At 41.1% G+C, this 21,944-nt stretch overlaps 1 protein-coding gene across 1 annotated transcript; it reads left to right on the top strand.

Moving 5' to 3' along the window:
* Positions 1 to 12,571: 12,571 nt before the first annotated feature.
* mydgf (myeloid-derived growth factor) lies at positions 12,572 to 21,393 on the top strand. The gene is made up of 6 exons (XM_079504959.1): positions 12,572 to 12,993; positions 13,928 to 13,978; positions 14,324 to 14,385; positions 15,241 to 15,322; positions 19,060 to 19,132; positions 19,834 to 21,393. Exons 1-6 carry the CDS (start codon positions 12,835 to 12,837, stop codon positions 19,911 to 19,913), a joined length of 507 nt encoding a protein of 168 aa, XP_079361085.1. The 5' UTR covers positions 12,572 to 12,834; the 3' UTR covers positions 19,914 to 21,393.
* The last annotated feature ends 551 nt before the right edge of the window (positions 21,394 to 21,944 follow it).

Below are 21,944 nucleotides of genomic sequence, written 5' to 3'. Positions count from 1 at the left end.
CTCCAATTTGATGAGATGTACAAAAAGTCGACTGCTTACAGTGACATATTTTTCAGTCACCCAGTTATAGCTGCCAATAACCTTTGCCTTTTGAGGACGACTACACATAATGGATCAAATTAATTGAAATCTAATTATGTATTCAGCATAGTCAAGGAAATACAATTTGGTTGTGCAAGACATCCAAGGTAAATTCAATTCAATTCACAATGGAAATGTTTATGCCAAACATGAGTGTGCGTGGTTGTATCACTATTTTTGATCACATAAGACCTAAGCAGGGACAAAGATTTGGCAACAGGATGAGTCTGGGATGTTTATGGGAAGTGTAGGCAGACAGGTGGGTGCTGAGGTCATGGAGTACAGTCTCTGTACTGTAGCTCTATGCAGCATCTGTCTAAAAAGTGTTCATTCAGCTCTCACATTGACTCAGCCACTGAATCAGACTTACAATAGTCCAGCTCATAGCTCTGTCTGGGGAGGTGTGAGATACTTTCTCCATCATGCGGCCAGTCTACAGACTGCACAGTCAAATCATTACTGTTAATGTATAAATGTAACCACTTGACGTCTGAATTTGTTTTCAGACTTTTTCTTCTTCTTCTTCTTCTTCTTCTTCTTCTTCTTTCAATTTGTTAATAAAATAGCACAACTACAAGCTCAATGCATCGCAATATTATCCGTTGTGAGGTTGTAGATCAGCTATTTTCGAATAGCCAAAGTAAAACGGCACAATCTCAGATTTACAAATGGATAAATTAACCTGATGATTTTACTGTGTAGTAATGTGTACCACTAGACTTGTTCCTGGGAAAGACTGGGGTGATTGTTTAGCATGGGTGAGGTGAGGTTTAACACATGTGTGCATTTTCTGTTATACATTCAGAGGGGGCAGGCATGGATACAGGAATTGTCAGAGAGATTAGGTGCATAGGCAGGCTATGTGTGTTACACTGGGTGCATGTGAACCCACTCTGTAAACCCCTTCTGTCATGCTCTTATCCAAACATGGCCTTTTTTTATCAAGCCCACACCATTTTTTGGGTGGAGAGCCCCAGAGGTTTAGTTGCTGATGTGAATTTGAGTGTGACTGAGGGTCGGGTCAGTCAGAACATCCACTGCCGGGGGAGTTTGCTCAGGGCAGGCTGACGTGCTAAGCCTCCGGAGCGTGCATGGTGGGCAGAGGTGCCCTGCCTGCCCCCATGCAGATGGCGGGGAGAAGAGAAATTCCACAGTTACGCAGTTGGACAGGAAAACCTGGCCGGAGACTGCTGAGATCAGCAGCACCATGGCTACACCATCCTTATCATAGGCTGACTGTGTCTCTCATGCTAGTCCAGAGGCCCAACTGTCTCAGACTTCCAGTCAACAAATTCCTAGAGGCAACTGACTAGACTAGACCATTGTGACACCTAATTTTGTGAGTTGTTCTAAACCCCTGTTTATACTTCACCATACGACCAAAAATAGCATATCTACAAGTTTACGACGTGTCACATCTGTGACGTGTCGTGGGCTTGTAGATCAGCAATTTTCTGTGTCTAACACCTGTCACTGTATGACAGAGAATAAATTACTGTAAGCCTACGTTTGTGACCTGTCCCCATTAATCAAATAATTGAATGTCAAAATGATGTTGAATTTCAAAACAGAATTTGTTCTTGGAATATGGTCTGTGTTGACTTTGTATAAATGGAAGATCTGTCGGTTTACAAAGTGTACAGTGACCATGTTTGTATATGAAAATGTTGGATTCGAAATAGGACAGAGTGTTTTTCATGACTGTTGGGACTACAACATAGCTGAGTGTCTGACATCTCTAAAGAGGAAACAATGTTTACCTGGGCAAGACAAGTGCTCCTTGGTTGGTTAGACCCTTTACACGTCATTGCACGTTTAACAGGTGTTCTGTTTCAGGGAATGATTGAAACAGAATAATGTGTACTGCTTAATGACCCAGTACTTTCCCCTCAGAGCTGCTGTGCAAACACCATAATAGTCCATAGGCCATCAGAGTACATGCACACTCATTTTGAACAGTGAAATCCTGTTATTCTATTATTATTGGGCAAGGAAGTGGGTCTGCAAAGGGGGGTGGGCATCCGGATGAGGCTGTGAATGGAGGAGTTAGACGGGACAGAGGGGTGGAGGAGAGTAGAAAGAGTAGAAAGAAAAGGGAAGGGTAATTGAACTGAAACAATCTTGTTATTTTAACATTTTAGTGTTTAACATTTTAGTGGGCCTTGTTCTCTGTGAATAGCACATATTAATTGATTGAATTAAATTGTCTCATTTTTATTTATAATATTAGAAGAACAGAGCTAATGGTGGCCTCCTGCTACATCTCTATAAGCCAAACCATGTGGACATCGAGGATGCTTGCTGTTAAGAGACTATGGGATGCACCCATTAAGAGACTATTGGTGCGTTCACACGGGCAGATGAAACGATGCAAAAACGTATTGTGAGTTGATTTGGAGCAGCTACATGCATCTTTGCGCCTTTGCCACGTCATGTCGCTGGCATCCATTGACAATGAATGGTAGACTGCATCGTTTAATCTGCCCCGTGTGAACGCAACATAAGGCGTGCACCCAGAGTCCTCTATTAGTCTAGTCTCTATTCTTCTGGCACCAAGTTCATGTTTGGTTGGCTTCAGCCATGTTATTGTCTTTTCACACCATGATATATAGTTAACTACAAGCTAACCTTAACCCTTTGTAGTCCTCATGTTCTTCATCGTCATACGACGATGTAGCCAATACATTCTCTGGGATTACCCCTGAAGTTAACATCGAATCTAGTTCCATAGTGCAATCTCATATCATGGAAGACAAGAACATGTTGGTGAGATTATATGGATGAAAGGCCATTGTTTTTTTTAAAAAAAGAAAAGAAATTAGCAGCACAAATTTGGAATTGATAAAACAGACAATTAAATAATAGCCTATTAAAAACCACAATGATAAATAATATAATATAAACCAGTAAAGGAAGAAAGAATGCGCTCACTCCTAATTTCTTGAACTGCAGAAGACTCTGGATAAGCACTCGCATCTAAAAAAATCTCCAGGTGCTAAACAAACATACCTTTGAACGATGTAGAAAGGCACACAGTCTTATTAACTGGCAGTAGTTAATAAGTTAATAATTTTATTTATACAAGTTTATTATGTTGTGTTTATCAAAAGACAGATTACCGTTATAAGAAAGGCCAGTACAGCAATCAATTTTGATTTAATTTTTGATTTATTTATTAGATCCCCATTAGAGTCACAGCAGCTACTCTTCCTGGGGTCTTTGATGTCAAAATCAGGTATCTCCTCATCTGGCTTTTTATTAAGTATATCAACATGAGGAAAATGAACTGCTTCATCTCGTTGATGGCAAAGAATCGCCCAGGACACATGGTGACCCCACCTCCAAACGGCACGTTATAATACATGAGTTTCTTCCCTGCTTTATAAAAATCTGTGTTGGAACCAAAATGCTTTTTGTTTATTTTGTTTTATTTATTTGAACGAATTAATGATGAAATGATGAGTCCTTCTTATATGATGACGTCATGTCAATCAGTCAGTCAGTGATGGGTGATGGGTGGTTGTCAATGACAACCACCCATCGATAAGCAGACAACCATCGATAAGCAGAACCGGTACCGGTACCGGATTCACAAAAATCGATACCCATCCCTAGTTGTCATGGCAACCCTTATTACCTGTCTGTCACTAGGTGATGGCACTCAGGTGCAACAGGGGAAGACGACACAGTTTCCGATGGTGGTCGATGGTTCAGTCTGTTTGTTTGTTTGTAAGTTTACACAGTTTCAGTTAAGTTTTGAATACTGCTGCCAGAAAGTGGATGTTATTAATAAAATCACACCCGTGTGAACTGAGTGGTGTAAGGTTTTATATAGCATGATCAGTTGTGGTCTGACGTAATGTCTGACGTAATGAAATCACACCCGCGTGAACTGAGTGACCACTTTCCTAGATCTAGGCTATTGAGTTCAGCATTGAGCATCTCTGTTTCTCTGGTGGTTAGTTGAAAAAAAAATATGTTAAGTAAAAAAAAGCTATCATTTTTGATAAATGTATATAAAAAAAATATAAAAAGAAATATATATAAAAAAAATATATATCAGTTATTATAATCACATTTATTTATGTAAAGAATCAATTAACTTGCATTGTTTTTTATCGATTTTATTTATTTCTAATGCTGAGATACTTACATTTTTCTTTGTGTTATTTGTGTTTATTTTAATACTAATTCTAAACGAAACAATCTCTGATTTTAATTCATCTAAATGTTCAATAAACTTATTCCTATTATTAATATTCAATTCAATTAAATAATCTTCGGACTCACCCAACATTTTGGCAATAATATCATGTTGACAAGTTATCCATAGCTCTTCATTCTTCATTACTATATCTTGTGTTTTTAAAATTATCTTTAATCCTGATTTACAGGTCACAGATTTGGCATTGCATCCAAAACAAAAGTACTCTTTATTCTTCAATGCAATGACAGTATCATCACAACTTTTACATTTACCCATTGACGAATCTTCCAACTTAAAATCAGTAATCCTTCCAAAATAACTAATTAATATAACTGTTTCTAAGTTATGTTCACTGTTCATATTAAAAGAAAGATCTTTTAACTCTATTGGTTTCTCACTTAATATTTCTTCCTTACCTTCTTTTTCAAACCATAATCTTAATTCAACAACTTCTGGTATATCAAGGTCTCTGTATAATATAGTATCTGTATTTCCACTCAACTGTTTCTCTCTAAACATGGTTACGCTGGTTCTTTTTAAAATTAAAATAGGAAAAGGAGACATAATATCCATGTCAGTTGAATCTCCCCAAGCTGTATATATAATCTTTGTATTTGATGAATCCATTAGTAGTAATTCTCTTTTTTTACGTTCTCCATAACGTGTATTGCAAATTTCGACTTCTGAGAAATGAATGCAAACTCCCACTACATCTATAACATCCCTTACATTTAAAAATTCTATATCAGCAATCTTGGTGAAAGTAAAATCTGGTAGCTGAATATCTAAATTATCAGTAAATGGAATAATTGCTGTATTTGATGTCAGTGTAATTTCATATTCATCACTACCCTTATAAAATGTATGGTTTACACTTTTAAATTGTCCGTCAGAGATTAAATAGCTCTTGTCTTCTTCAATCAAATTAAAAAACTTTTTGCATTGTTGATCAAATGCTAATATCTTAATTCTTCCACTGTTGTCTGCAACTTGAAAATGGAAATGGAAATTAATATCAATTTTATGTTGTTTCATTTTATGTGAATGGAAAGTATCGTCTTCTGATGTTCTTTTCCTTGAAAATGATCTGTGACCATGCAGTTGATTCAACTGGGGTGTTTGTCAGCCTAATCAGCTATGAACTGTGGTCTGGTCAGGAGGGTCTGGCTGGGGTCTGGTCAGGAGGGTCTGTCTTGGCAAAGAGCAGCCGTCTTGTCTATTGGGCTCCCACCGTCTTTAAAGATCGGGTCTGGTCAGGAGGGTCTGTCTCGGCAAAAAGCAGCCGTCTCGTCTATTGGCCTTGTCTGATTCTGATAGGGTCGTCTTCGGGTCTGGTCAGGAGGGTCTGTCCCGGCAAAGAGCAGCCGTCTCGTCTACTGGGCTTCCCACCGTCTTTAAAGATCGGGTCTGGTCAGGAGGGTCTGTCTCGGCAATATCTTTGGCTAGGTAGACTCGTCTTCTGATGTGATGATTTGTGACCATGAAGTTGATTCACCTGGAGTTTTTGTCCGATGTGAGGTATTATATAAGGTAAGGTATTATATACCCTGATCAGCTCTGATCTGACGTAATGAAATCACACCTGGATGTGATTTCACAACTGGCTTTTTTTGTGCAGAGAAAATGACCACGGTTGCTACGGTCATCCAGTTCACCCGGGTGTGATTTAATTACGTCAGAAATTATTTTGAACATAGCAACCATGGTCATTTTTTTATGCACACAAAAGCCAGTTGTAGGAGTGGTTTACACCACTCAAAAAAGGATTGACATATCTAAAAGAGATTCAACGACTGGGGATTGAATTAATCATTGCACGCGTCAGACTAAAGTTCAACCCAGTTGGCCTGCTGTTTAGCCTAGAGGTACAGGCTTCACAATCTGTTTTCCTGCTCCCATCTGGGTTTAGAAAGCGGTCTTATTTGAATGAAAGGGGATTGGGGTAGACCTCTAGGTACAGCCATGTAAGGGGAAAAAACCCACTCTGTCGCCCTCACGAATGGCGTACTCACATCCAACCGCCATCTTAATAATAACTTTATTTATATAGCACCTTTCCAAAAACAAGTTTACAAAGTGCTTTACAGATAATAATAGCAGTAAAATAATACAATAAGAATAAAACAAAATAAACACAATTAAAACATTTCATAAAAAGGCTGTGCAATAAAGGTGAGTTTTTAACCGCGATTTAAAAGAGGATACTGAGTTTGCCAGCCTGAGATCCTCAGGCAGTGAGTTCCACAGCCGAGGGGCCGGTACAACAAAGGCCCGGTCGCCTTTTGTGATAAGGCGAGATTTTGGAACCTTTAATAGGGTTTTGCTGGATGATCTCAGGCAGCGGCCAGGCTTGTAGGGAGTTAAAAGATTATGGATGTAAGCAGGTGCCAGACCATTTAGAGCTTTAAAAACAAGTAATACAATCTTAAAATCTATTCTAAAACGTACAGGTAACCAATGAAGTGCCGCAAGGACAGGTGTAATGTGCTCACTTCTCTTTGTGCGCGTCAGTAGTCTAGCAGCTGCATTTTGTATCAGTTGTAGTCTGTGAATGTTCTGTTTACTGATACCTGAATAAAGTGCATTGCAGTAATCTAATCTGGAAGAGATAAAATCTTCAGGGTCATGTCCTGAAGCACATCTCTGGTGAGGACAGGTGCGGTAGACAGTCGGATGGTCTCCTCCACGGCACTGTCCAGGACCGGTGTTCTCATCAGCATGTCTCGGGTCAGGTCGATGAGAGGGCCACCGCCCACCGCGCTTCACTTCTTGCCCGGTTTCCCGCAGAAGCTGGTCTACCTCTGCCTTGACAGCCTTCATGGCCTCTGGGTGCTTCATGAGGTAGAGGAGCAGCCAAAAGGCACTGGGTCCTGTTGCCCTGGGATGCCCACACGAGGATGAACATGTACCGGGCTTGCATATACTCCTTCATCCCACGCTCCTCCCTCAGCTGTTGCTGGTCCCGCACCCAGCCGCTGACATTGTCCTTAGTCCAGAACGGGTCAACATCCTAATACATCCTAATACTGGGGGGTCAAATTATGACCTGCTGTCAAAATATGACCCCCCCAGTCAAAAAACACTTTGTTTGAAATTGACACTCATGCTTTCCAAGGTGTGATTTGGGGTCCTAAGGATGAATACAAAATTAATATCAACATCTTAAAACCAAAATGTTGAATTGTGGGTTTGAGCTCACCTGCCCTTTTGATGTAAATCTACCTGTACTGAACTGAACTACCTGTCAGTGGGGAGTGTTGGCTGGGAGGAGGAGTAGGACTAAGGCCCTATACGCCCTACGTCCCGAATATCAACATCCCAATACAAAATAATATATACAGTATATAATATAATATAAAATATGACCCCTCTGAGGGGAGTATAGGACTAAGGCCCTATACGTCCTATCTGGGGGGGGGGGGGGGGGGGGTAAAACGGGAAAAAAGAAGGTAAAACGGGAAAAGAAGGTAAAACGGGAAAAGAAACATAGGCCTATACAGTGAGGGGGAAAGGGATGGGTGGGTGGGGTGGCATTCAGATTTTACGGGGGCCAGTTTCGAATTGCAGCCGCCCGTAGGTGCCCTTTGAGAGCGGATTTGAAGGAGTCAAGGGATTTGCATGTCTAAATGACTGTTGGTAGGGCGTTCCACATTTTGGTGGCATAGGAGCGAAAAGAATTTAGTCCCTTGTTTGTGCCGAATCTGGGTTGCACATGGTTTGTTGCACTCCCTCTGGTGTTGTGGGTGTGTGTTACGAACTGTTTAAGTCTAGGGGTTTTACTGCCCGTAACATGTATGAAAGAACAACACGGCTCATAAAAGAGTATCTGCTTTAATACTCAGTTCACAAATAACTTACAAAGTGGCATAGTGCATGATGAATGATAATGACAGAGTGGCTCTGTGAGCCCAGAATGAATGAACACTTACATGACTGAATGAAGTGGAACAGATGACCAAACAACACAACCTAACAGACAGACAAATGGAACTACAACTAAACCGGACATGAAACACATAAGCAGTCGGCTGGAGGGAAGGCCACACGCTGGAGTGCTCCCACACCACACGCAGCAGTGTTCCCACCCCGAAGTCCAGGCACAGAGTGAGCTTTATAGTCCAGGTAGCGAGGCCTGAGCTGCCACAGGACCAATCAGAGGGCTGATCAGGCTCCAAGCCAGGCCCTCCTCAGGACAGCAACACATTAGGGACAACAATGCTCAGCACCTGCAGGGGACAGAAGCAACACAGGGATATACACAATATGACCCACAAGGCCATAACACCTCCCCCCTAAGATCAAACATTTTACCCGTAACAAAAAAGGTTTGATTATTCCACTTTCACATCACTAAAAAAAAAAAACACAAAACATGCTGAATATACTCCTTCCTACAGTATCTCCCCCCCACTAAGACCCTCTCTCCTAATGTCTCGACTGAGACCTCTTCCCCATGTCCACTGAGATTCACTCTTCCTACTACATTCTCTTCTGAGAACCCTTCCCAAACCTCCTCTGAGATTCAATCTGCATACTACATTCTCTGCTGAGACTCTTCCCAAATCTCCACTGACATTTCCCTCACTCCTAACGTCTCTCCTGAGACCGCAATCAAAAACTTAGCTTAGCGAAAACCAATTCAATTTGGTACGTCAGGTTACCACGTAACCCTTCTCATGTTAGAACTAGTTTAATCACTACACAGACCAATATGGTTTAAGCAAACCCACATGACAGATTAATCACAATACATTCAGATCACCACCCTTCAAAATCTCAACCCTTTTAGTGCGTAACAAAAAAGGATATCCAAGGATGAATCTGATTTACATGATCACTAAATTTGATTGGATCCACAATCACTTAACTTGTACGCCTGGTCCTACTCAGGACCCCTAAATGAGCAATCCATTGAATTTGGAGGTCTGCCACACTCACAACGCCCACACGAGGGCAGCGTTTAACAACCCTCCAATACAAGTGCTCTAATACTCTGTAGAGTGGAATAAAGACGCTTTCTCCACAATACATACTGAAACGTTCAACCTGTTCAAGGCACTAGCCGACACAAAACACAAGCCTTTACACCCAAATGTGTAAAGTGACAAGTGCTATCGAAAAACCGTGGCAATAAAAACACATGCCTGAATTCCACTTTACGTCAGGGCAATGGCTCACCAAACCCCGTCACAAGTATTTATGAATCCACGAAAAAGTGTAAAACCACCGGTTTGCAAAAACGAATTTGGTTTCTGCTCGCAAAAATCTGACTATTTCTAAAAAAAACAGCGGCGCGGACGCGCATCGAAAAATGCTACAAATATAATTTAAAGAAGCCTCTGAAGCCTCTACAACATCATGGCAAAAATAGACACAACACGCGGCCTGTCAAAAGCAAAATAGCAGCGACAAGAAGCAAGTATAGTACCTGAACAGTTTAAAACACCATATATCGACATCACATTTAGTTGTGGTAAATGCCTTGCCAACTAACAAACAAATACCCAAACTACATTCAACTTGGTACGTAAGGTTATAAAATAACCTGTCACACTTTCAGAACTAGTTTGAATTACCCACCAACGGACCAAAAACGAGGTATGAAAGACCCACTTTGTTTAACTAACCTCTACGGTTGAATGCACAACCACTAAATGTACCTGAGTCCAACATAGGACAACTTGAATGAGAAAAAAAAAGAAACGCTACGAGGTTTGCCTGCTGCCGTGGGTGCCAGCCTCCGGAGTTTGCACACACCACGACACGGCCAAATAAACATTTCACTACATTTCATATCCACCCTCGTCAGTATCAGGTTATGGATTTCAGAAATACGAACGGTGCCATCGCCGCACCACTACATTATATCAAAATTAGTGCGATACCAGCACAACTGAACAGAGAGCAAAAGCAGCTATGTGACTCGATTTTCTGCACCATTATTTAGCATGTCAAGCTCCTCACGGGTTAAGCCAATCTTCCCGTGGCAGCAACACATTCGACACAAACGCTGAAAAAGCAGACTTCACTCTCACCTTCTCTGCAGCAAACGGGACCAAGGCAATCTCTGGGTGGTGGGGCTTAGAGCAGGAGCACCGCGCTCCAGACCGGCATTTCTCTCCCGTGGCTGTGTCATCAGGCCGGGGAGCAGGCGTCGCAGCCGGCGCCCTATCAGGACTCACCCCCCAAAGGGTTATCCCTAGTTCCCCAGAACCCCCCCAGCCTTTTTCGGCAGGTCAGCACCTCTGGCGGCACCCAGGGAAGAATCTTCAGCCTCCGCTTCATCCTCCCCCCCTATCCAACCAGTTGCACTGACCATCCGTCTCTCAGATGCCACATTCAGAAAGCCACCTCGAACTAACAGCTCCACCACCACCCTTGTCTATATCGCCTCCCAGCAGCCCCGCCACAGAGATTCTAAGAAATTTGGTAATCTAACAGCTTTTAGTTTGTCCAATTCACCTATACTAAACTAACCAAACTTAAGGTGCAACAAAATACGAGCAACATACCTACCAATAGCAACTCCAGCCGATCACAAACGGGACCGAAAAAAAAGAAAACATCATGTTACTTTCTTTTAACAAATGCAGGTTCACCAAACGAATATTACTAAAAAAAAAAGAGACACCATATAGGAGTATGGGCTCAGTTTTAGCAACAACCAAACAAGAAAGAGAGACCAAATGACCACAGTACAAGCTCAACTTTCTTTTGGAACAAAAAACTGACAAACAGCCACTTAATATTCACTTAACATGGGTACTTTTGAAAAGCCAAAAAACCAGGAGAGATCCCAACTAATGGGTTAACTTTTAGAAAAAGAAATCCCAATTAACAGGTTCACTTTTGGAAAAAGACAAAAGACCGGACGAGATCCCAAATATGTTACGAACTGTTTAAGTCTAGGGGTTTTACTGCCCGTAACATGTATGAAAGAACAACACGGCTCATAAAAGAGTATCTGCTTTAATACTCAGTTCACAAATAACTTACAAAGTGGCATAGTGCATGATGAATGATAATGACAGAGTGGCTCTGTGAGCCCAGAATGAATGAACACTTACATGACTGAATGAAGTGGAACAGATGACCAAACAACACAACCTAACAGACAGACAAATGGAACTACAACTAAACCGGACATGAAACACATAAGCAGTCGGCTGGAGGGAAGGCCACACGCTGGAGTGCTCCCACACCACACGCAGCAGTGTTCCCACCCCGAAGTCCAGGCACAGAGTGAGCTTTATAGTCCAGGTAGCGAGGCCTGAGCTGCCACAGGACCAATCAGAGGGCTGATCAGGCTCCAAGCCAGGCCCTCCTCAGGACAGCAACACATTAGGGACAACAATGCTCAGCACCTGCAGGGGACAGAAGCAACACAGGGATATACACAATATGACCCACAAGGCCATAACAGTGTGGACTTCGTTAACATTAAGGAAGTATCTAGACAGGTACATGGGTATCTTGGTGGTGTATCGAATCTTGTGGACCAGACCCATTGCAAGATGCTGTACTCTGTCTTCGACCCTAAGCCATTCCAGCCTGTCAAAGTGGGCAGGGGTGAGGTGAGTTCGGGGGGTGAGGCCAAGTAGGAGCCCGACAAGTTGGTTTTGGGAAGTCTGAAGCCTTGTTTTAAGGGCCTTTGAGGTGCTGTGGTACAAACTGCACCTCAAAGACTCTCTCCTCTTGCAGGCACAACACAACACAACACAGGCTTGATGTGAATTTGCTGCTTGGTTCTCTGCTCAGTTACAGTATGAAGACAAGTAAAAAAAAAAATAGGTTTAATACAGAAACGTTCGCCATATGGGGCTTTTTATTCGCCAGTATTAGGTGAGTCCATGTTGAATTGTTGATTGTTATACCACAGGCTCAAATTTCAGGAGTGAGGCTCAAATTTCATGTCCTGAACTACGTACTCCACTCAACCAGACATCTTTTAAGCTTTTAGCTTTAGTATTTTCTATATCTAAGGCTCTGGTGTTTTCTAGCTGATTAGTGATTAAAGTTTGATGAATTGAACAAGGTGGACCCTCTTGTAAACAAGTGTAATGCTTCATTGGGTCGTCCACTCACAGTTAACAGTCTTTGTATTGAGTTTGTGCTTGAAATGTACTGTAATTCTGCAAACTGTTAATAAATATTTCAATCAATCAATCAATCAGGTTGTTTGGCGAAGGGTGTGTTGTCAGTGTTGATTGGTCTTATGCCACCACCTACTGGTGGGGAGTTGTTATTGAGAGACCGTTTGCGTACCGTATTTGTTATTTCTAACCTTAAAAAAAACAGATACACGAATACAAGAACCAGAGCCATAAGAACAGCCCCACTGTCTGAGCGTTCGGCGTGAGGTCGGCGGAAAAAACGAGGGCGAACGTGTTTTATATAGTTTTAAGGCGAGCATTCCGGAATCCGGATACCCTTCCCTGTGTTGTTGTATTGTATTGTGTGACGACACTCACAGTCGACCCACATACATATCTGGCAAGCCCGGCGGTGCTGGTGTCAAATTGGTCCCACAACACAACTGAGAAAGGATGGCGCTTGAAATGAACCTTTATGCTCACAATGTGGCCTCCCTCTTTGTATTTGTGGTAATATCGACATTTGCTTTGGCAAATGCTGAAGAGCAAACGAAAACAGTGGAATTCAATGTTAAACCAGGAGGAGTCGTGCACACATTCGCTGAGGGAATAGTAAGTGATTCTTCTGTCTCTTTTATGCCATTCGGGTTTTCAATGAGTTAAACAAGAACCGATGCTGCGATGCATTCTGTATTCATATACTAAACTCACACATCCAAATGTAACGTGTACTGTCTACAACATCTAGTAGGCTACTGTAGTACACTTAAACAGGCATGGTCACTAGCTGGTCCTTCCATAGTTAGAATTTCTCGAAATTACAAATCAAATGGCAAAATACAGTCGTCAGTCGTTTGTAATAGCGTTATTACTGCAGCAATAGCAGCACAAAGCGTGATTTAGATGTAGCCATTCAAATCGGTCGTGCTTAGTATTTTTTTTATTTGTATTAAAAGTAGTAGCTTTTGCTATAAAATGCTGTCGTCGCGGTTTGATGAGGGAAGGAGCCAAGCCGGCAAGCCGTTGAGAGGCTGACACGTCGTTGCCAGAGTGCCACAAGGACGTCATTCATTGGTCCAGAATCAGAGGCTTGATATGCTTCGTTGCACGCGGTGTCGCGCATCTACAATGGCAGATCTACAAGCTCAAAAAGCGTCACAGCACCGCCCCCTGTGAGCTTGTAGATCTGCCATTTTCAGTGCGCGACACCGACGCGCAACCATTAACAATAAGGTCTTAGCAGGACCCATTAACAATAAGGTCTTAGCAGGACCCACAGTGTTTATGATTGATTGATTGTCAATTTCTTATTCTGTAAATACTGAACTTGGAACCTGCCTTGGTGTTATTTTTCAAAAAATTGTTACATATATTGCCCATACATACACACCAGTTATCATTCAAATAGACAGCCATGGAAAGGACACTGTGTACTTTTTAAATAATTATAACTGGTTAATGCAGTCTAACACGAATTACACATTTACCGGTATGCCATTGTTTATAAGTCCTAATAGTACTGTATGTTCTACTTCCTCTGTTATAGCAAGACTATGAGTGCTCATTCACATATGCATCACAAGGGGGAACCAATGAGGTACCATATCAACTTTCTTTCTCACACACAACCACATTCTCTCCCATTAAAAAATGTTTAGCATGTCAACCAATCATCGTGTAGTAATTACTGTAATTGTAGTTCAGTGTATATATATATATATATATATATATATATATATATATATATATATATATATATATATATATGTCTTATTATTACTGTTGTTGTTAATGCATTCATATTGATTACTGCTACAAAGTCTACCTGAACAAAAATAAATGTACTCGTAGACCCACAATAAAAAAACCTTGATACTTGTCAGATGATGTGAATAATATATTCACATGATGATAATGAATTATGTTCTGTCATGTTGAACAGCAATGGCTGATGAGTGTGGGACTGAGTGATGATGACAGACTCTTCTCATGCTCTTTGTGGAGGTAAGCTGTAAATGGTGCATTTATATAGCGGTTTCATTCAAAGCGCTTTACATAGATTGTGCATTACAAATACATTCACCCATTATTTGCGCTGCGTAAAATATGCCTTCTCCGTCTCCACCATTAATTCATCCGCCACAGTTTTGCTTAATTTCTTTTATTTGATTTGGATTGCATTCACACCTGCAGTGAATCGAAGTCATGTGCGCTTTAGTTGGAAGCGAAGCAAAACCCCCTTTTGTTTTTGGCGAAGTAGAATGCGGTTGTTTAATCCGCATCAGAGTTCGAATGAGATTTCACATCTGCCAGACGAAGCACACTTTCCGACAATACGCAGCAGGATTTGTTTTAATCGCAGTATAACATTCTGGTGTGAATGCGACCTAACTCTGGGGGAGCCCGGGATCGAACTGGGAACCTCACGGTTCCCATCTGGCTGCTCTACTGGCCACTCTACCCTTGAGTCACTGCCGCTCCTAAGCTGTGGTGTTGTGTTACTACCACACACACACACACACACACACACACACACACACACACACACACACACACACACAATGCATTGTGATACAAGGTTGCATTATAACTTATTCAGCACTTAAGCCCACTGACCCAGACATCCAGTCTTACAAAATCTGTGCTCCTCATTTCCAATGCATTCATTATAGGATTTAATTTAATTTCTCTTTTGCCATAATCAAATCTCAATGTTGAGCAATGACATATTACAGATGTTACAATGTTGCAATTGCTCAGGGAGGTTCAAATGTCAGATGTCTGACTTGATAAGTGTACGGTCAGTGTGGATGGAAATTAATGTTGATGATAACAAATGCAATTTTTCTTATCTGCCAGGCCCCAGGGAAAGTCATACCTTTTCTTCACACAGTTCAAAGCTGAGCTGAAGGGAGCCAAGATTGAATATGCCAACGCATATGTAAGTACTGGGTAAAGGGAACAACATTGTTTTAAGGCTCTTATGCTAATATCGCCGGTTACACAAGGGCATTCCGAAGCCCGCTATTCCGACGCACTGCAATTCCGACGCACTCAATACTAACTCTAAGCGCAAGCGGAAACCACGTAGTCGGAATGATGCCAGTTTTCCCTTTGTGAAATGAAAGTTTAGGCTGTGGCAATGTCTCTTGATCAATCACTGACTGTGAAGTAAATTTGAAGTGTGTAATTGCTTTATACTGAGAGTGAGACAGCACGGGTCAGTTGACTTTTAAGTTTTTGTTCAAGGTTTACTTTTTTCAGCCTGAGAATCCACTTAAACACATAATGTATAATTTTAAAGAGTTGTGGGAACCAATTATTATATCCTTGATTGGCTACATATCAGATCCAGCATTTATTTCCCTGCTTACAACAAGGCCTGCAGAATGTAGAATCAAGCAGATTAACAGAAACCTGCTCCTTGGTTTCTACCAACCTGGTATTCCTAATTTGGGGACGTCAGTCACGTCATTATAGGCAAACATTTTTGCAGAGTAGATCTGGCATTTTCACCATGTGACATTGATGTATAATAAGAAAGGTGGTTAACGAACACCTGGAGCACTAGCTTTTGTTTTGGTTGAGTGGCTGTACTAGTGATGTTCAACAAATAACCTGTAGATCTTTTTCTGTACCATAACCATACTACAATGAAGTCAATCAGTAAAGCAGTAAATGTCAAATGTAATTTCAAAATGATTCCATGGTATTGCCTCCATGGGAACAACACTTCCGTTCCATCGCATTCCGAAATCCAAAATAAGTTTAAAGGAGCATTCAGTGATTTTGGTGATTTGGAAAACCACCCAGTCCGCCCCGGTAACAAAATGTTCCCCCCCACGCTCTACAGTGGGGGAGAAGTGCAACAGACCAACAGCACGTGCACCAAGGCCCGCCCCCACTCGATCATGATTGGAGGAAGGCCCCACTCATCCTGATTGGATGACGGTTTTGCCACCCGCCACCAAAACTGAAACTAGGGTTTTTTGACCCCAGGGGCTCACTGGGGACAGGGAGGAACTCCTTATATGGTCAGCACACTCTATAGTAGGGAGGATTATCCAGAAAAAAAGAAAAAATAAGTGATATTTGAATGAAGTCAAATCACTGAATATACCTTTAAGGATTACATTTACAAACTGCAAAAATGTTGGAAAAACCAAAGTAAATCACAAGTTAGCAAATATTTCTGCTTCGTATGCAAGCAATAAATCATCTGCTACTGTGCCAACAATTCCACTGACAGGACAGGAGATGCACTTAAAGTAACTAAAGTCCCCTTTCTCCAGTGGGGGGAAAAGTACTCACATTTCTACTTAAGTAAAAGTATCAATACTGCAATATAGAAATACTCTTGTTACAAGTAAAAGTCAGGAATTCAAAATGTACTTGCATATCGGTAGTATTGGCATCAAAATGTACTTAAAGTAAAAGTACTCATTGTGCAGAATGTCCCATTTCAAGTTTTGAAGGGTATAAACCTTAGCAGATCTACAAGCTCACATTGCGACGCATTGTGAGCTTGTATATCGGCTATTTTAAGTATTAAGTATATATTGTATGTTTTGTAATAATAATCAAAATCTACAAAGTAACTAGTAACTAAAGTTTTCAAATAAATGTAGTGGAGTAAAAGAAGAGAAAATTGGAAATTAAAGTAAATATACCTCAATATTAGTTAAGTACAGTACTTAAGTAAATATATTTAGTTACTTTCCAACACTGCCTTTCTCAGTCGCTCTACTGAGTGAGTACATTACGTTACATTACATTTACACATATGAGGTGGTCTCAGAGGGATGTATATATTTGATGGTGACTGCTGACTGTGGTCCAGCTGGCACACAATGAAATAATCGGACTTCCCAGAAGTTTCTGCAAGCTCCCGCATTACAAACGGGAGGGGCGAAACAATGAAATGAATTAAAAACAGAATGTAAATGTCTCTAGATCTGCAGTGCCCAACCTGTGGGCCATTAGGGTATTGCTAGTGGAACCTCAAAATAATTTGCAAAACACAAATATTTTAATTGATAACATAATTAATTTAAAAACAATCGTATTGTAAATGTAAGATTTGCGTGTCTTGAAAACAACATTTTGATCCTTTCTGGGTCTTCTTGAGGTTTAACCTGAATAAGAAGAAATGAAAAAATCTGCACACCAAAATATCTTTACTGAATGGTACCATTCAGTAAATATATTTTGGGAGCATCAATTGGTGTGTGGATTTTTTCATTTCTTCATTTATTACTTTATTTTGATCCAGCACCCAGCCTATATAGGTAGGTATAGTGTCCTTTTTGACTGTTTGTTCAGGCTCCCCTACTTAACCTGAATAAGACCCAGAACGGATGAAAATGTTTTTCAAATAAAAAGAGAGTTGCAACGGAACTACTGTGGTTTGCAGGTTGGCTCGGTACCAAGATAGGGGGATGTGTGTACAATTGATCACAAACGGTACGTTTTATTCCCAAAGGCTAAGAGCATAGTGTGTAGTACTACAAGTCTTTTATTTCCATCCTTCATGTTGAGACCCAGGCACTAGTGTGTAGTATAACAAGTCTTTTATTTCCATCCTTCATGTAGAGACCCAGGCACTAGTGTGTAGTATAACAAGTCTTTTATTTCCATCCTTCATGTTGAGACCCAGGCACCCAAATAAACTGAACTGGAACATCAAATAGTCTTTCTGTTAGATGAAAACAAATGTTGTAAAAGGTGTTAATCCACAAGGCATTTAGCAGCAGTGTGTACAGTACTATACAATGGCACTGAAATGTGCAACCTCCGTTTCCCTTGAATCTGACTTCTGAGTCCCCCCCACAAAAAAACACACACACACACACACACACACACACACACACACACACACACACCACCAATTATCTCCATGGAAACCTGTAATCACCTAATTGCGATCCTGTGCATTTTTAGCGCAATTGTCCACTGGTGACTGTTCTAGCTAAATCTCAGCTTTGATAATCACAGATAGTAAGTCAAAGCAACAGTACAACCTTGTTTTTTTCTTCTCCTTCTCACCTTCATTTTATTATGAGTATATTCTCCAGTGGAATATTCATTAGGCTTGGCAGAGGATTTCAGTTCATGAAGGCAGAATGTCTTAAGCACAGTCGACGTTATTTATTCACTCGCTGGTCGTACATAACGTCAGTGTGGTGGTTGGTTCGGTAAAGCACAGTACACCTTGACATGCCTCACTCCTCAGTCAGGACAGCTCTGACACCTTGTCATCAGTCTGAGCGAGCACAAATTCCTCTTCCATTCCAGCGCCGTGCCCTGCAAGGAGACACAAACACACGGAGAGCAACTTCTCTAAGTGATGGGATAAAAATAACTGTCCTTGCCAGCTCGCTCTCTCTCTCACACACACACACGCACGCGTGCGCGCCCGCGCCCGCACACACACACTCAGAATCTCCTTGACCTTGTCTCAGCCCACACACACACACCTCTACGCCACGCCTGTTGGAATCAAATTGTCTCCTTGAGTGCCGCCTCCTAATGTTTTTTTTTCTCCTTTTTTTCCCTCGCTCATTCCTGTCCTTTTGTGCCCCCCCCCCACCCCCCCCCCCCCCCCCCCATACACACACACACACACACACACACACACACACACACACACATCTCCTGCTGTGTGTGCGTGGGCTCTAGTCACAGACGGCGGTGGGAGGACAGAACGATGTGCCTTTGAAGCCGGAGGAGTTTTCAGTAGGAGACTCTACAGGTGAAATGACTGACTGTACTGTTGTTGACTTAATGTTAGCTCCCCCTCACTTGTCAACATCATCTCTCACTGTATTCTATACTGCCTCCCTTGTCTTATAGCTCAATCTCCTGTTTCTTGTTAGCATCTGCTTTCCCTCTTCCTCTGTTCATCACTGTCTCTCTCTCTCTCTCTCTCTTTCTCGCTACATTTGTGGGTTGGGATAGAATACTATCTCTGTACTGGATTGTTGTTACTCACGCTGTGGCACCAGTTGTGTACTAGAGCTACAAAGAGTACAAATGATATTACTATCATTTTCATTCAGAGACTAAATTGGAAGCTTTTATGAAGATTACTGTGCATGAGTACTTCAAGACATATTTACACAAACTAACTAAACATCTGTATCTGTAGCCAGGATGTTAATTGAGACTTATTTTTAAATAATGAAAACATTTTAAATTGTTGTAAATGTCAACAGAACCTTGTTGCCATGTATCATTTGACATTGGAGAGAATTTGCTAATCTACCTGAAGGTGTGCTCAGAATTTCTATGCTATTTGGCTTTCTATTCTTTTTTTAACCCACTGTATATAGAGAATGGATAGCGCTGACATTACAGCCTTATCTTATAATATCGACCTTGTTGTATATTGTATATCTTATTTACATGTTTATTACTTGAAAACCTTATATTTATTTTAATCTTCCTTTATAGTTACCCAGAACGATGGAAAGTTCCGGGCTGAACTCTCAAAACTGACCCTCATTGGCCAGACACGACATGACGAGCTGTAGTTGGGAAGGACCCCTAACCTAACTTTGGTCGTATTGACCAATTGGAACATTTGAGGAAGCTCTGAGGTCGGGAGCTCCATGCTCTGCCTGCCTCAGTAGATGGAGGAATTGTGACGGAGAGCAATTCTTGTGCAGTGACAGCCAGAGGTTGGATTGTAAAGCTACTTTACTGTTGAATATATCAGCACTTTGTTTTTTACAGAACAATAATTTCATGTTATGTTCTCTGTGAAACTGATTTTTCACAATGAACAGGGAACACATTACATCGAGCCTCAATGTCCTACCATACATTATGCTGTAATACAAAGTGCTTTGATTATTGTTTCTAAGTATCTGAGGCTAAAAGCTTTGCTTTGGGGGAATCTTATTATATTGTAGGACCAGAGAGAATGCATAGAGGTCATAAGATGAGGATGTATAGCTAGAAATATTTAGTGTTGCAAGGGATTTATTCATTCTACGTTTATGCCTGGGGAAAGTGAGTAATCTCCATCAGCGTCATGTGTCCCAGAACAATTACAATTTTCACTTGCTTTCTTTTCTTCCCGAGTTGCAGAATGATTAACACTGTTGAGCAGATCACCTGTCTTCATCTCTCTCCTTATCTCTATTTCATTCTTTTTATCCGCATCCCTTCCAGATATGCTCTGGGGCAATCCATTTGAGCCATATCATCATTCAATGCATAGATTCCCCTCACGTGAAATGAGAAGTCTTAGTGAAAATTGTTGTCAGGGGGTTGATGGCATGAAACCAACCAATCATCGCCAAACTGCTACAGCCCTTTGACTTGTGTGAATCTGGAGGGATATTGGACGTGTCAGTGTCCTGAACCTGGCCCTCTCGTGTGTCAGGTTATATTTCCGTAACCCATTAAAACCTTACAAATGTCTTCTAAATCCTAACAGTTTTCTGAAAAACTTGTGTTGCTATATGAAAAAACTTCGAACTTCAAAACCTTGTCATGTCAAGGACCCCCAAGATGATATGGATTTGGCTGCGGAACCCATCTCAAAATTCTTTGTTCCCCAGAAGCAAAGATTGAGTTAAAATGTTGGCTTTATAATAATAATAATAATAATCAACGATTTGCACAAATTCAATTGGTTTTTTTCACATCAATCCAATTTCCTTAGATCCACACAAGCGTTCAGAGGGATGAGTTCTGGTTTGGTATTCAGTTTGAATATTTTGATAATTGTGAAAGATGTGGATGGATTGTGAGAGACATACCATGTTTTGTCTGGGTGAAGAGTCTGTCTAGAAGTGATCCTCGGCAGGGACAGTGACATCCCCTCCCGTCACTTGCTAGGCTCCCTCTGGGGTCACAACAGGAAATACCACAACCAATTGGGAATGGAAAGACACAAGATAGATGTTACACAATTTTGTTTTTTTGTTTTTTTTTCTACTGTTATTTTGTTCTGATTTATGATCATGTATGATGGATGTTTCAATAAAGTCATGTTGTCTCTTGCTTGGATGTAATGGGAAGTTTTTGTTTTGTCAGTCAGAATCTGATTTTAACATTTGCACAATTTGTTAAGAGGAAACATAAAATGAGAAGTTGAGTGCTATAGCATAAAGGGCATAATATTCACAGCAGTGGCAGAGCTGGGTCATGGTGAGGTCCCTGATCCATTAATCCATTAGTCCATTAATCCACAATCATCTCAAGTCCCAGTGCTAATGGACTGTAAATTAAACTGCTATTGTCTATTATAAGAACTTGTGGTCAAATAAAGGGCCGGCCCTACATACAAATGGGACAGAATGTGCATTCCATCATGTATTAGAGTTTACAAATGTATACTAATAAAACTAAAATGTGACCACACAAATTGACATTGATCTAGCAGAAGGTTGCACAAGATAAGATGCTTCCATTGTTTCTTATTGGGTTTGGGGATAAAAGCTTTACAGGGGAGATCTAGTGAATCCATGGGTGTGCATGGGAATGTATAGAGGGTGATCTTACAGGGCTTACCGAGCCAAGAGGGATTTCTTCATCTTATGTTAAGCCCAGGG

This window comes from Electrona antarctica, assembly GCF_951216825.1.
Source record: "Electrona antarctica genome assembly, chromosome: 7".
NCBI lineage: Eukaryota > Metazoa > Chordata > Actinopteri > Myctophiformes > Myctophidae > Electrona > Electrona antarctica.
The sequence above is the reverse complement of the archived record's forward strand: the minus strand, read 5'-3'. Positions and strand labels throughout refer to the sequence as shown.

Bases quoted from the DNA above. Each gene is read 5' to 3' on its own strand.
- mydgf (XM_079504959.1), top strand. From the start codon at position 12,835: ATGGCGCTTGAAATGAACCTTTATGCTCACAATGTGGCCTCCCTCTTT. The intron at 12,994-13,927 runs GTAAGTGATTCT...CCTCTGTTATAG, and splicing joins ACACATTCGCTGAGGGAATA to CAAGACTATGAGTGCTCATT. The intron at 14,386-15,240 runs GTAAGCTGTAAA...CTTATCTGCCAG, and splicing joins TTCTCATGCTCTTTGTGGAG to GCCCCAGGGAAAGTCATACC.